We start from the raw sequence: 15048 nt of genomic DNA, 5'->3' as shown, positions 1-15048 counted from the left end.
TGTTTAGTTTTTAAATGTTCCTCATTTTACACTGCCAGGATGAAAATGAAAAAACTTTGAGGATGGGCTGTTTTTTCTTGCTTTTTTAAAATTTTACGAGTGGCAAAACCATTGCATCATGGAGCTCATTGCACTTGTGCATCTTGTGGCACAACTTCTGTAAGTCAGTCAACAGCGATTGATTGATTTGAGGAGTGCTGACTTGGAGAATATTCTTGAGAGTAAAATTTGGGATAAGCCACGCCCATCTGCCAAAAAGGAAACACTGAGTGATGAATCGTTTTTGTCATTCAGAACATAAAAACGATCAAACAAGTTGAAAGTCTTGTATTTATTAATATTAAATATTAATGTATTAGTTTTTTTTAATTGTAACTCATTTGATATTTTAACATTTTATTTTATTTATCATTTTCTGTGTGGAGCAATGCTGTAAATGATTTTCCATTTTCGATTAATTAAGTATTTTCTATTGGATATTGTTCCGTTTTGTTTGATTCAAGTAAAAACAAAAGTCACTTTTAAACATGGCACGCTAAATTTAATTCTTGGTGATAAATAGTGATAAGCGTTGAGGCCAGTACAAAAATTCCAACCAAAGAAAAACTCATAGAAAAGATAAATGAACATTTCATTTGCAAAAACAAAAAAGAGCTTGAAGTATTCACATTACATCTAATCTAAACCTAAAGATAAATGGACATTTCATTTTAAAAAAACAAATATTGCATGAAATGTTCATATTAAAAGTAATCTAACCTTTACAATCACTGAAATCAAATGACAAAAATCAGTATGAAAGGAAGACCTCTATTTTTTTACGAATGAAAACTTCCCCAATGTATTCCACCGCAAAAACAAAGTTGAAAAAATCAAATACAAACCTGCTGATGTTGATCACTCACGTGAAGATGCTACGTCACTTCTATGACGCGCTCACTGCTGACCTCTCGCGAGACTGAGCCCAGTTTCCAGCCAGCACGGTGTGGTGTGTGTGCGCGATACAGAGACGAGGAAAGATGGCGACGCAGGAGAGCGAAGCAACTAAAGCCACCGTGAGCAACGGCGAGGTAAAATGAATGACACCTTTACTTCTCTCTTTAGTTCCCCACGTCCCGCCGAAGCGGTCCGGTCGGTCTACCGGGGAACGGCGCGAGTGACCCAGCGGTCGGTAGCGTGTTAGCCCCCGTTACATGAGCCCCAGTGACGTTGTCAGTGCCGGCTGGTTTTAAAACGACCCCCTCCTGCCGTTCACGGTGTGTCTAGAAATCCCCCCCCACACACACAGTTAGCCTGGCGGAGGCACGGATCGCGCCACTGAAACCTCCCCCGCGAGCGGCCGGTACCGCAAACCCGGGCCGGTTGGTGAAGTTGACTCCAAGTTGTGTCGGTGTGAGCCAGCTGTCTGCTGCAGTGTGTCAGAGAGCCATGGCGAGGCCTGAACCTGAACCAGGCCAACCTCGGGCAGCTCACACACGTTTCCTACCTGCTGGAAACTCTCGGGTCCTCCCTTTGACATTCCAGGAAGAACTTTTAACCTCGCGGCAGCGACCGGTTTCCACGAACCTCTTGGCTCGACGGACCAGACTAATGAGATCTAGCTGTACTGTACATGTTAACTTTACACAATGTGCTGCTAACTGTGAGACAAACTAGCAATTATTTTCCAGTGTGACCAACTCTCCTCACGAGGTCATCGTGATTCATCACTCCACAAACCCAATCAGAGAAGGATACACTCTCACACACCAGTATTTATGCAATAATGTTCAGAAATCTCAGTGAATAATTTGATTCAGAAGAAATTTTTACTTGATATATTTTGTCTTATCCGTTCAGTCTAAATTAATTGTGTATGTAATTTCTTGTAGAATCAGAATTCGTTATTTCAGCATACTTGAACGAAAATTAAGTTAAAGAAATACACATTTCATTGGAGTTGTACCAGTTCTACCATCAGTAAAGCAAGTGAGTTTATAAACCCAATAGCAACAATGTTATTTACTATTTGAAAGCATTTTGAGATGCCTCAGATTCCTTGATTCAAACCTTCCAGTTGATAAATATGCACCTCATTGTTCTTTCTATGTTCAATAATGTGTTATGTCATTTTGTTGTTTATTTAGTGTTTTCTTTGGTCCTTCCTCTGTCTTGTTCTTATAAATGGATCTACATTCAACTGCTCACTATACAATTAAGCAGCCTGCCAATGGCTTCCAAGTGTAGGTTAGTCTGGGGCTGCAAGTAAGTTTCCTCCTCTTTCATCCTATTGTTTACTCCTTCCTAACCCAGATGGGGGTGAAAAACATTGACAAGCCTAAAATTCAGCCTTGCCTAGTGTTTGTTCAAAGCAACAGTCCAAGATCAAGAACCCTTCAATTTTACTTTCATGAAGTACTGAAGGAAACAGCATATTCACACACAGTTACAGACCCAGAGATAAAGTTGTCAGAATATTGTGGGATCCATTTTTTTTTCAATCAGCTGTTTTGAAGTTTAAAAAAAATTGTAGCCCATACAGCCTGATAAGTACTCTGTTTACAGTTCCAATGTTTCTGCTTGAATTTAGTCTGTAACAATATTGATGTGTGTTGAAGGCAAGCATTTCCTTTGCGCTATGATTGAGTTTTCATGCAAATGTCTGCTGTGGCAGAAACTATGGAGAAGGTACAACATCCACCAGGTTTTTCTTTTTGTAATAAAATGTTTCCGTCAGGATTTTAGCGGGAGCACTTTACTGGTACAAAACCGAAAGTGGTGATTGTCCAGAAAGAGGCTAATAGCAGGTGTTCTGCTTTCCATGGTGATTTGATAATTGTATCTCTGACAATACAGACCTTGGACAACACAAACCAGATTGATTTGGTCTGCGTTTCTTGTCTTCACAAATGTGGAATGACAAGTATGTGTAGTTGGTTACAGGCTGACGGTAGTGTTATTCACTGTGTGCTTTAATGCTGCATTGCTTTGATTGCCTGCAACAGAATCTGTCCTCATATCTGACAAACATTACCAGAGAACTCTGAACTGTTCCCAACACTGCACACCATGATGATCCAGTGTGAAGTATTCACTTTGAACACTGGATAAGTGTTTAATTATTAATCCTTGTTAAGTGTGTGTAAATTGTAGATTATTGTCTTAAGCTGGAGGAGATGACCCAGTTTTGTTTGTTGACAATATAAGTTATCTGTTCTGATTGCAACACCTCGGGAAGTTAAAGATCCGTGTCTCCGATTATGACATTGCTCCTATTTTAATACAGCAGGACAGGGCAGTGAGGGTGAATAGCCCCATTTTTGTCCCACTTCATGACCTTGAAATGCTCCATTTATGATGCTGCTCGGCCAGTGTTTTCTCTAAATTCTTTACTTTTCAGGGTTTGCTGATTTCCAGGATCTGCCGACAATAGCTGGGTTAAACAGAAAAACTCAAGAGGTGTTTGTTTCTAGAGGCCAACCACTGACCTCTCTTGTGCTGGTGACAACAGGGGAGATTAGATGTTTAGATAGTGAATGAGTCTCATGACTTGGCATGTGCTTCTCTATTGTGTTACTTGAATAGAATGTGGCCTTGCTGGAGGGCTGGGTGGTGATACAGACACACTAGCTTCGGAAGTTGAAGATTACAATTTGCATTTGCAACTAATGACAGATTTTACCAGCAGATTTGGTCAGCACCGTTTAAAATTGTTAATGACACTCGATCTTAGAGTGATCTGAGATATCTGGGGAGCTTAAATGCTAATCAGTGTTGTAGTACCACTTCGTACCACAAGATGGCAGGCAGTCTCTCCACTCATATAAATGCAGGTCATTAGATTGTCGTAGCTCTCAGCAACCGCTAACATCAAACGGCTTAAACTCTGGGGTACGATGAGTGTTACCAGCCAGTGGCATGCCTCAAACATTACTTGTGGTTTTTTCAAAGATCAGCTTCAGTTCTCATGTCAGGAAGTCAAAGTGTTTTATTAAATGGCAGCCAGTCAGTTTTGACATGTTCACTAATGTTGGTACGATTACATCAAATCATGCCTTAGCTCGAGTGTTTAGTTTGTGCTTGTCATTCTTTAGACATTTCTTAAAATAATGTTTTCATGATATATGATTCTGTTGCTCTGTGTTTTTTTTTTTTTTTTTTTTTTCATCCCATCCAATGTGAAAGCTTCCTCATTCCTCATCTCAGTATCGGTACATTTAGCACTTTTGAGCAAATAGTATTTGTAAATTGAACACCCCTGAGCTGTCCTGTTGCTGTCAGTCCTATTAGCAGTGTGAATAGGCACGTCATTGTATTGTGAACAGAGAGAATACTCAATGTGATTACTTATTGACAGAAGTTGTTTTGAAAGTGCTTAGAACACAAAGGTTATTGAATAGTAGATTTTGTGAGCTCTTTTGATCAGTTATGGAAGAACTGTCTTTTTGTTTCTTTAATTGTACCTTTTTGATGATTAAAAATGCCTTTTTACAGTCATTGTCTTGATGGAATAGTGAAGATTAATCATCCCATCACCAGCTTGTTTGAAGAAACATTGTGGATAAAATGAGGAGCTCTCTCTTGCTGATAGTTCAGCTGTTTGTTTCACATTAACACGCATTAATTATCAATCCAACAACTGCATCATCATTATAACTTTCTGTGGAAACACTAACCTCGTGCTGTCTTTGTGTGTTTGCTTGTAGGTGAACAGCAATGGGACTGCTGCAACGACAGATGGCCAGGCTGTGCAGACAGCTGGAAACGCACAAGACGCTCAGCAGCAGCAGCAGCAGCAGCAACAACAAGCACCTAATGCATGGCAGGTCATCAAAGGAGTGCTCTTCAGGTGGGAGCCTTTGTCTTTGTTTTGTTGTTGTGGCAATCCCAAAAATAATTTTACTCTGTTATTTTTGAGTCCCATGATGAGCAGAAAATCCAGTGGCATATTGTTATGATGGTCCAAAGCGAAGCTGCAGGCAGAAACAGTTTGCAGACATTCCCCTCACTTTAAGTTTATTCTCTCTTGACTGCGTCTGTTTTCAATTTTTTTTTCTATCTTTGAGAGCTTTGCACAGCAGGCAGATCATGTTAGTGCCTGGATTCTTCACCTGTAAAGCCACGCTGTTGTGGTGGTTGCCTCTTCTGGTCTAGTGCTTTCTTGCTGGATTTTGCAGCCCTTCTCCAAGGACAGATGTTGTCTGAATGGCAATACAAGGTTTTTCTAAGACCTCTATATATAGTGCTGCTAAAAAAAAAAATAGGGCTCTAATGCAGCCCCACTCAGTTGGAGAGCTTTTGAATTGTGTGCCCACAACAAGACAGTGAGTTTCTTTCTCTCTTTAGTCAGCATCACACAGCTCTACGGTTCACATTCTGATTAATCCGACACTAGCACAGTTTCCCGTTTTGCCGCAGTTCATTTTAAATGAGCTTTGGCACAGAGAAGACAGTTTAATTTTGAGATTGTGTCTTTACCAGCCTCTTTCTGGCCCCGTTCCAACTTATTTCGGAGGCATTTCTGCAGCCAAATTTGATATTAAATGACTTTTTCATGAAATCAGAAATTGCCTTAATTTTAAACACATGTTTTGGTTATGTTTTCAATCGAATATTACTTTGTGAAACATTAAAACCTGGTTTCATTCATTCTGTTTTCCCAGTGCTGTGGAGTTTGGTCTGCTGTATTCAGTCAGTCCAGACTCCACAGACAATTTGGCTCTTGAAGATAACATGAGCATCAGTCCTGAAAGTTGATGTAAGTGGATTTAAACACCAGTATTTTTCCAGTTTCCTCCCTGTCATAGTTTATAAAGCTGTGCGCCTACTGTATGGAGTCCAGGAGCATTAAGTGATTCTGGTGGATTTCAGCTCCTATCTGTTACTGATTACGGATTAATTTTTTGAGTGCTGTCTTACTTTCTGGCAAGAATGTGCCGCTCCTCAGAAACAAGTATTATTTTGCACAAGGTTCTCCTGTAAAGAGTGTTTGAAGCTGGAGCCGTGCAGTCTTTTTTTTTTTTTTTCTGGCACTTTGTTTGAAGAACAGCCTTCGGTTGGTTTCTCTTGCCTCAGGCGCGCTACTGCTTTGCCAACGAGTCTTCAGTCACTCGAGTCAGAGAACAGGACCATGTAATAAATTAAAACCATCATGCACCATTAACTATTTAAAATCTTAGTCTAAGTCTGCTGCCGATTTTGTTCTTTATCACGTTTTAGTATCATAATAAGAAGCCTTTGTGCTGCATTTCATCCATGCTGAATCAGTTCTCTCAAATCAACTTCTCATTACTCTAGTTCAGTCTTTTCCAACTATTTCCTCCCCTAGAGACTTTTTATTTTGCCCCTAAGAAAGTCTGTACACCCCCTCTTAGAGCTCCTATTGGCCAGAACATGACAGTGAAGGAGAACTTTCACCAAAGTTACATTCAGCTATGCTCTGGATTTCAGTTTAGTTCGACATGTGCAAATCTGATTTCACAGCCTCAGAGCAGGAAAAATGAAGAACAGAGGCGCTACACCTCCATTTAGGAACCGCGGCAGAGAGAGCAGAGCAGATGAAATCATTCATCGATGCGGTTGACGGGACAAAGTGAGCTTTGAATAGGAGCAGAATGAGTCACGTTTGTCTCATTCAAAATATTCCTTTTACGAGATCAGTTATAAAATGGTATAAAATAACATCCAGAGAATGTGTCAGATTTTTGAGAGAATTGTCTCGATTCTGCATGACACAAAGGAATTTTACGAGTCAATCCTTTATAAAATAGTATGAGTGTTTAACCTTTACAGCTTAAGTGTACTTTAAAAAGTCAAGAGAATGAAGGAAGGTTAAAGGTGAAGTATAATGTAACTTTTTTGAAGATTTTGTGTGGTACAATTTTCTTTTTGAGACGACTGCTGAATGAAGTGAGAAATGTGTAGACTGAAACTCTGGATGTGTTGGTCTTGAATGGGCTGAATCCGATCTGATCGTCCTTTTTGAAGTTCAGCTCTATTGGAGCAGCTCAATATGTCTGTTTTTAACACAACGAGTGTGACTCTTCACAAAAACGGTAACCTGGTGCCTCTCTGACTCCGATTGCTCTTCCTCCTCCAGAATCTTTATAATCTGGGCGATCAGCAGCTGGTTCCGCCGAGGGCCGTCCACCCCTGACCCCAACACGCCAGCCGGCGCTCCCCGGGTGCCCAGCAGGAACCTCTTCACCAAAGACACACTCATGGTATCACACCTGTCCTCTCTGACATGGTTCAGGAGCCCACCCAGACCCCCGCCCCCCATTAAAATAACTAACTCTGTTTCTCCTGATGCCGTAAAGTCATAAACACCTTTTATTTTCTCACCGTGCCTGCAGGATCTCTACGTGTACGTGTCCCAGGAGGAGGTGTTCTCCGACTTCAACAACACAGACGCCCTGTTCTGGTTCCACAGAGACCTCGTCTATGGAGACTGGACCACGGGGGAGGATGGTGATGGATGCTATCAGCATTATAAGGAGATGGACATCCCAGAGGTGAGAATTACTGCAGAATTAAAGGGAGGTGTTACAGACAGGAGCTGGAGGTCTAAAAAAGGAACAGGAGTTTTGTAATAGATAAGAAGAGCAGGATCCACACGGCAGTTCTGAAGTTCATGGTTTTGTGACATTTATTGATTTGTTTTATTTCAGAAAGTACAGCAGAATGGCTCTCTCTACATACATGTCTACTTCACCAAAAGTGGGTTTCACCCAGACCCTAAACGCAAGGGACAGTACCGCAGACTGGCCACAGTTCACGCTACAAGAAGTGAGTAAATGTGTAACACACACACACACACACACACACACACACACACACACACACACACACACACACACACACACACACACACACACTTAAAATAATGAAGGGGCAGTGTCTGATTTCTGTGTTTTGATTCTTACAGTGCTGAATAAATTCAAGAGAAGAAAGTTTCTAAAGACCAAGAATCTGCTCACAGGAGAGACAGAAGCAGATCCTGAGATGATCAAGGTAAATATGTTTTCAATGGCTCACAATGTGTATTTTATCAAGTAAACCGAAGACATAAGCTTAAACATAAAGTGAGACAGATTTATCCACTGATGATACAGTGGAAGAACTTAAACCCGTCCTGATACACTGTTTCCTCGTAGCGGGCAGAGAGTCACGGTCCAGTGGAGATCATCTCACACTGGCACCCCAACCTCACCATCAACATGGTGGATGATCACACAGCCTGGGTCAAGGGCTCAGTTCCTCCTCCTCTCGACCAGCGTAAGTCCCTGTAAATGTTTGTTTGTAAAGATCTCAGGCACAACCGAGCGTAAAACCCCCCCGTTAATGTTTACATGGTAAAGCGACACTGACTGTTTGTTCTTCCACTCTGTCCAATATTAGACGTGAAGTTTGATGCTGTGAGTGGAGATTACTATCCTATCGTGTACTTCAACGACTACTGGAACCTTCAGAAGGACTACTATCCAATCAACGAGACCTTGACCAAGCTCCCGCTGCGTCTCGCCTACTGCCCGCTGTCGCTGTGGCGCTGGCAGCTTTACGCCGCCCAGAACGCCCGCTCGCCGTGGAACTTCCTTCCCGAGGACACTTACGAGCAGTCGGACGAAGACCAGGACTCTGTCAAGGTAAGGGTCGAAGGTCAGGAAGATCGTCAGAAAGGGCCACACGTTCAGGCCCATTTACAAATCCATTTCTTATTTTGACTCAGGAGATGAGAGGAGGAAAAACAGATTGTCAGTGTGAGAAGAAACAAACAACAGAATCCTGAGATCTAGTTTAAGTTTGACTTGCAGTCAGGAGTTCTATACGCTCTGCGTGAAAGTACACAGACAACTGAAAAACACGTCAGTGGGGTTTATTTTAACCCTTTAAGCTCAGACCGGCCCGCCGGCGGGCCGGTCAACTTCTCCCGATCATTTATTAATTATTTTGCATATTCCACAGACGTACTATGTACCGTTAGAAAGCTGATATTCTCATGAATCCGCTGGTATAAACCACTTTCAGATGTGATTACCACAGCGGGTAATATAAACACATTTGTCCAACATACAGCAAATTAAGTAAACAGCGCAACTCACCTTTGGAGGCTCATAACTGATCACAGACGATCCATAATCCAGATAATCCAGCAAAAACTGCCACAGTACAAGCGTATGCATCCAGGCAAAGCTAGAAAGTATAGCCTTTTGTCCAAAACATGTCTTGAAATAAGCAAATAATCCAGAATTAGACGCGCCACCGCGCGCGCACGCGGCGCGTCTCTCCGCGTGCGCGTCCGATAATAATCCATTTTTTATCAGATAAAAACATCCAGACGTCTCTCCCTCGTGCTGAGGATATCCAATATGGCGACTGATCGGTTTCCGTTGCTTATTCGTCAAATTTCAACCAATCAAGTGACTCATCCCTCCCTCCGATGGCTAACCAGCCAACCGCTGCCGAAACTGATGGAGCCACGTCATCGGTCGTCATCACTCGTAATCAACGTATTCTGAGCCAATCACATCGGTAGAAACGTTTGACTGACAGGGCTGGTAGCCAATGAGCTTGCTGAATGGCTGGCTGGCCCGCGAGCGGGGTTTTGTGACTTCTCAGATATCTGCTGAGGGATGCACCTGCTGTCTGTCCCTGCTCCTCTCAGTCTGAGGGCCTTATCCCACACTGAAGCCTGTCTGAAGTGATTTTTTGAGTACTTTATGAGTTTTTGGAGTGAAAATAATGTAAAAATGGGCCAAAAACCAACATATACCATTGTACAGAGGGCATCCAGGGGGTATACAGAGGATGTCCAAAATTGACCCCGCCGGGGCATAGCAGTACAAATACATGTGTGAAACACTCATTTCTTGTAGTACTGCTCTGAAATTTTGACCTGAACTATGTAAGACCCCAGGCTTTAGCACAATTGTGTTTTCAAGCTCGCACAGTGCTTCCAGACTTATTTCCAGGTGTTTTAAGAGGGAAAAAATTCAGGCGAGAATGAAATTCATCCTAATTCAGTGTGCTGCAACATAAATAAATCTGTGGCAGTAGCACCTAGAGTAATTCTGACTGCACTGGGTGAAAATACAGGTTGTCAGCTTTCAAATGAGACCCCAACCATGCATGTACTCCAAACAGTTCAAGAACAGCATTCAGTTTACTTTGGGTACGTCTTTAGTTGAACTTTTAGGCGAAAATGGCCCCGAGCTTAAAGGGTTAAAGAAGCAGGTTACATGTCAGACTTCAGAGGAGTTCATATTTCAGAGACGATGTTTTTCCTGGGAACCTCCTGAGACGGTGCTTCTGAAACCTGCTATCAGTGCCGCGCTGCACTTGTTCGTGGTCAGAGAGACAGCGGCCGGTTGACTGGAAAAGGGAGGGAGGTTTAGCAGGAGATACTGAGACACGCTTGATATTGAAACAATTCTTCCCATTAGTCAGTTTATTAAATCTTGTAGAATTGATCTTATTCAAAAAGGTGCTTTCACAGTGCTTTCAAAATATAAGTATAACTTAGAATTTAGAATTGATTTTAAACTGTTGTTTCATTGCTCAGGCTCATGTGTTTATGTAAAGCTTTCTAGTTGCTGTTTGGAATCTTCTGTTCAGAAACTCATCACTCAAAGACCGTTTCCCTTTGTTTAAATTTCTCTTAGGAACTCAGTTTTGTAGTTTGATTTCTCTGATTGAAGGTTGCAGCTCTGAAAAAGGTCCAAGGTGCAGTCGAATGCCGCTTGCTTGCTTCCCAAGTCTGGTAAAGTTTCTGAGTTTTCAACTGTCTTCATGCAGGTGGCCCTCCTGGAAACAAACCCCTACCTGCTGGGACTCACCATTGTTGTTTCAATTGTGCACAGCATCTTTGAGTTCCTTGCCTTCAAGAATGGTAAGAAAGCAGCTCTCTCATTCCAAAAAAATCATTCAAAAAAAAGAAAAACATTGTGTTGAAAGTGTGTGTGGACCCACGGCGCTCATTCCATGTTCTCCTCAGACATTCAGTTTTGGAACAGCAGACAGTCTCTGGAAGGGCTGTCCGTGCGCTCCATCATATTTGGAGTGTTTCAGTCTCTGGTGGTCCTGCTCTACATCCTGGACAATGAAACCAACTTCGTGGTGCAGGTCAGCGTCTTCATCGGTCTTCTCATCGACCTGTGGAAAATCACCAAGGTCATGGATGTCAGAGTGAGTGGAAACTATTTTTCTGTTATTTCGACTATTCTGTTTCTTTTGTGGTTGTATTTCTCTACTTATGTGCTCTTCACCAAACTCAACAAGCCGCATGTTGTTGCCTTTATCCAGTTGGACAGAGAGAACAAAATCGCAGGCGTCGTTCCGAGATTGGTCTTCACAGACAAGTCCACATACGTCGAGTCTTCGACCAAAATCTACGACGACGTAAGTCAGTCCAGCGCTCGGCCGGAGCGCCAGCGAATCCCCCTCATTGAGTTTACCGTGTGTTGCATTGTGGATGAAATCTGTCCAGACAGACCTCCGTCTCTCTGCCGGCCTGAATAATCACAAGCTAACATGATTCCTCCTCTCCTGTGAACAGATGGCCTTCAAGTACCTGTCGTGGCTGCTCTACCCCCTGTTCGGCTGCTATGCCGTCTACAGCTTATTGTACGTAGAGCACAAAGGCTGGTACTCATGGGTACTCAGCATGCTCTATGGCTTCTTGTTAACCTTTGGTGAGTCTGAAACACTGTTCTGGCACTGTACTGTGTTTTCTGTGTGTGTATGGTGTTAAGAAGCATTTACATGGATGAAATTACATTTGCTGAAACAGTTTAGACTTGAGAAGGTGTAAGTGATCGGAGGTTTTCAAGATGTGGAAGAATTATCCAACCTCACAAAGCTTGAAGCACACTGAGTCCTTCTCACCTCTCCAGAAAATCAAATCAAAAGTCATAATTTGCTCTTCTCCAGTCAGTGTGTAACCTTCTCTCTGGGACAGATTTTCTGTTTCCCTTACTGAGTGAGTGAGTTTGCTCTGTTGACACAGCGTGTCCGCTGGATTTTCTGTCTGTTTGTGTAGATCCATCCTGAAGCCCAGATAAAAAGTCCTGAATTATTTTAGTCTCTCTTGATTGCTCGGTCTCTGAGCGGTTGCCATACAGCTCATGTTTTCATGCTTGCATCATGGTTACCTACCCAGTCCCCAGCTGCCTTTCCTAATGTGCTGCTATATGTTAATAGAGCTCATGCTGGCACACTCACTCACAGTTATGTTGCCTTTTGGCCAAAATACGGCGAAGACATGTCATGTTTCACTAACCAGCCTCTTCGCATTCCTGTCTTGGTGTTTAGGTTTCATCACAATGACGCCGCAGCTATTCATCAACTACAAAATGAAATCTGTTGCCCACCTCCCGTGGAGGATGCTCACCTACAAGGCCCTCAATACTTTCATTGACGACCTGTTTGCCTTCGTCATCAAGATGCCCATGATGTACAGGATAGGATGCCTCAGAGATGGTACGTCCTGCCCGCCGACACACTGACATTTGGTGGCTTTTGTGATGAATGCAGCAGATGAGTGAAAGCTTTGAGTAATTACTCATATAAATGACACTTTGCTTCAGCCTAATGCAGAAGTCCAGCTGTTGTGACCACTGACAGTCAGTGTTTGTCACTTCAGTCTTCTAGCGCCACCTAGTGCCAAACCAACAGATTTCACTGATAACTCATGCAGCACAGCTTGGGCTCATTTCATTTATGTTTAAGTCCCAGTGTTTCTCATAATGTCAGCTTCACAGGTCGAAATTCAAAATGTACCAGAACCCTAACCCGTGCGTCCCCTCCTCCAGACGTGGTGTTCTTCATCTACCTGTACCAGCGCTGGATCTACCGAGTGGATCCCAACCGGGTCAATGAGTTTGGGACCAGCGGGGTGGACCACGCTCAGAACAACACGGCAGACGCCGCTCCTGCAGCCGACGCCGCCTCCACCTCCGCCGCCATCACAGACAAACCAGAGGGGGAGAAGAAAAACGATTGAACGAGACCGCCCGCTTATCTTCCTCCCCGGACCCTCACCGCAGGGGTGACCAGGACTTGTGGAAATTAGGCAGGGAGGGGGGAGTCGTCGTTTAATAGCTGTTATGGACTCCGCAACTCACAACAACAAAAAGAAAAAAAATTTAAAAAAGCAGTTCAACTGTTCTGATTTCTGTGTGGACACAGAAAGTCGTAACCAGTGTAGACTTGGTAAATTCTCTCTTCTGTTCCCCGCCCGTCCCTGCCCTCTCGTTTTGCAGTTCAAGTGAAGTAAAACAAAACGTGATGTACTGTATTCTGTAAGATTTTTTTCAGAGGGTTACCATGTCTTGGAGTAGATGTTGGGATGGGAACAGATCTCAGTTCAACTACTTTTTTTTTTTTTTTTTTTGGTTTTTCATATAAACAGGGAAGGAAGAGGCCAAGCGCAACTTTTGATCTTTGTGTAGATTCCTTGTGAATTTTTTTCTTTTCATTCCATGTAAGCGTCGTGTTTGGGGTTCCCTGAAAACTGGAAAGACACTGAGCCACACTGGAGGTGGTAGACGGGCCGGTGGCGACTGGAAGTGAGGGAGGTGACCCTGCAGGATGCTACTACCTACAAGACGATGACTACTACCCTCAATTTTAAACAAATGGTTAATGTTCTAAACTCGAACAAAAAAAAAAAAAATTTAAAAAATAACAGCCTTGTTGGTATTAATATAAATATATTAATATTGTCAATGATTTAAGTTTTGTTTTTCAGTCACTGAAGCATTCTTTTGTATGTCCTTGAGCTGTACAGATTCATGTTAATAATACCGATGTCAAAACTGTCTAGCAGTAGTTCATTTGCAAGTTTGATTTTTATGTCCGATTTCCGACATGTTTCACCGTCACGCTCCAAAGCAGATCATACGGGCGGAGGCAGCGGAGACGCTCGGGTGTGTGCTGAGAGGCACCACGTCTCCCATTTCATTTGAGTTCTGTAAAACATGTTTCTAAGAGTTACATGTTGGTACATATTCAATTTTTTGAGCATTCATGTTTATAGTAAAACTAAGTGTGATTGAAAAGTGTCTATGCAAAGCCTACATTTCATTCTATTTTCACACACAATGTTGATCATAAATTAGTTTCTTACTTTTTTTTGTTGTCTCACAAAATACAGTGTAAATGAGTATCTAAATTCCACATTATTGAACTCGTTTATTCCTAATTTACACCCTGTTTTTAATCTCTGGTTCACATCTGGCTTCTGTTTCAAACAAACCCAAAGTGAGAACTCAATATTTACAAAGAAATGAACATAAGACCCCACAAAGAGTCTAAACTTAAAACAACAACATTCAGGGATTCAAAGGTGGTTTCTGACTGGAGGTGTGGCCCAGAGAAATGATGTGAGATGCCACTGATTTCCACAACCTGATATCTAAATGATTGCTGATATCGCCCTAATCCTAACACTTTTTCCGAAGTTACAAACTTATGTGGTGAAAGGAAAATGGTCAGAGAGAAAAAAAAAAACATGAAGCCAACTAGCAGAAAATAGGACTTATGGGTAAATCTGTTTAAAACAGGAACTGCAGCCTATTTACTCATGCCATAGAAATAGAATTATTCAATAACAGGCACACTGTGTCAACATCTGTTCTTGCGTTATGAATCTGATTCTAAATATAAGCAGAGGAATGCACTCATGGAAAAGAAAGTCAGTGTTTGAATGAACTTGTGTTTACTGAAGTGTGACTGGGGCACAGAAGCCTGAGTCCGCGTTTATTGATTGAGCTTACTCTGATAGCACTCTGGTCAGGTTATAAGGTATGTTGTGAATATGCTGTGGATATTTTCCCATTTAAATTAAGTTTTTATTAAATGCAAGAAAAGCTTGGCCCATTAAGCGTCTGTAGAAATAGATACACTCTATCCTAGATGGGTCTCAATCATATGCTTTATTTAGCGTTTGTCTCATGTGAGTAAATTGTGAGCCGCCTTCAGGATCTCAGATTGTTCTGTAATTCAGCTACAGTGTAACAGGTAAGTAACAACAGTGTTTCCTTTAAAAGTAACCAAAGCACTGCGCTGATT

At 42.2% G+C, this 15048-nt stretch overlaps 1 protein-coding gene across 1 annotated transcript; it reads left to right on the top strand.

Moving 5' to 3' along the window:
- Positions 1–1019: 1019 nt before the first annotated feature.
- Positions 1020–13651, top strand: clptm1 (CLPTM1 regulator of GABA type A receptor forward trafficking). The gene is made up of 14 exons (XM_030108913.1): positions 1020–1070; positions 4686–4828; positions 7079–7202; positions 7335–7493; positions 7650–7767; positions 7907–7992; positions 8136–8256; positions 8380–8624; positions 10774–10867; positions 10973–11163; positions 11281–11376; positions 11534–11669; positions 12289–12456; positions 12789–13651. Exons 1-14 carry the CDS (start codon positions 1020–1022, stop codon positions 12977–12979), a joined length of 1923 nt encoding a protein of 640 aa, XP_029964773.1. The 3' UTR covers positions 12980–13651.
- The last annotated feature ends 1397 nt before the right edge of the window (positions 13652–15048 follow it).

The sequence above is a fragment of the Salarias fasciatus genome, chromosome 14, assembly GCF_902148845.1.
Source record: "Salarias fasciatus chromosome 14, fSalaFa1.1, whole genome shotgun sequence".
In the NCBI taxonomy this organism is placed as follows: Eukaryota; Metazoa; Chordata; class Actinopteri; order Blenniiformes; family Blenniidae; genus Salarias; species Salarias fasciatus.
This window is presented reverse-complemented; position numbering and strand designations above follow the sequence as displayed.

Bases quoted from the DNA above. Each gene is read 5' to 3' on its own strand.
- clptm1 (XM_030108913.1), top strand. From the start codon at position 1,020: ATGGCGACGCAGGAGAGCGAAGCAACTAAAGCCACCGTGAGCAACGGC. The intron at 8,257-8,379 runs GTAAGTCCCTGT...GTCCAATATTAG, and splicing joins TCCTCCTCCTCTCGACCAGC to ACGTGAAGTTTGATGCTGTG. The intron at 11,164-11,280 runs GTGAGTGGAAAC...GCCTTTATCCAG, and splicing joins CCAAGGTCATGGATGTCAGA to TTGGACAGAGAGAACAAAAT.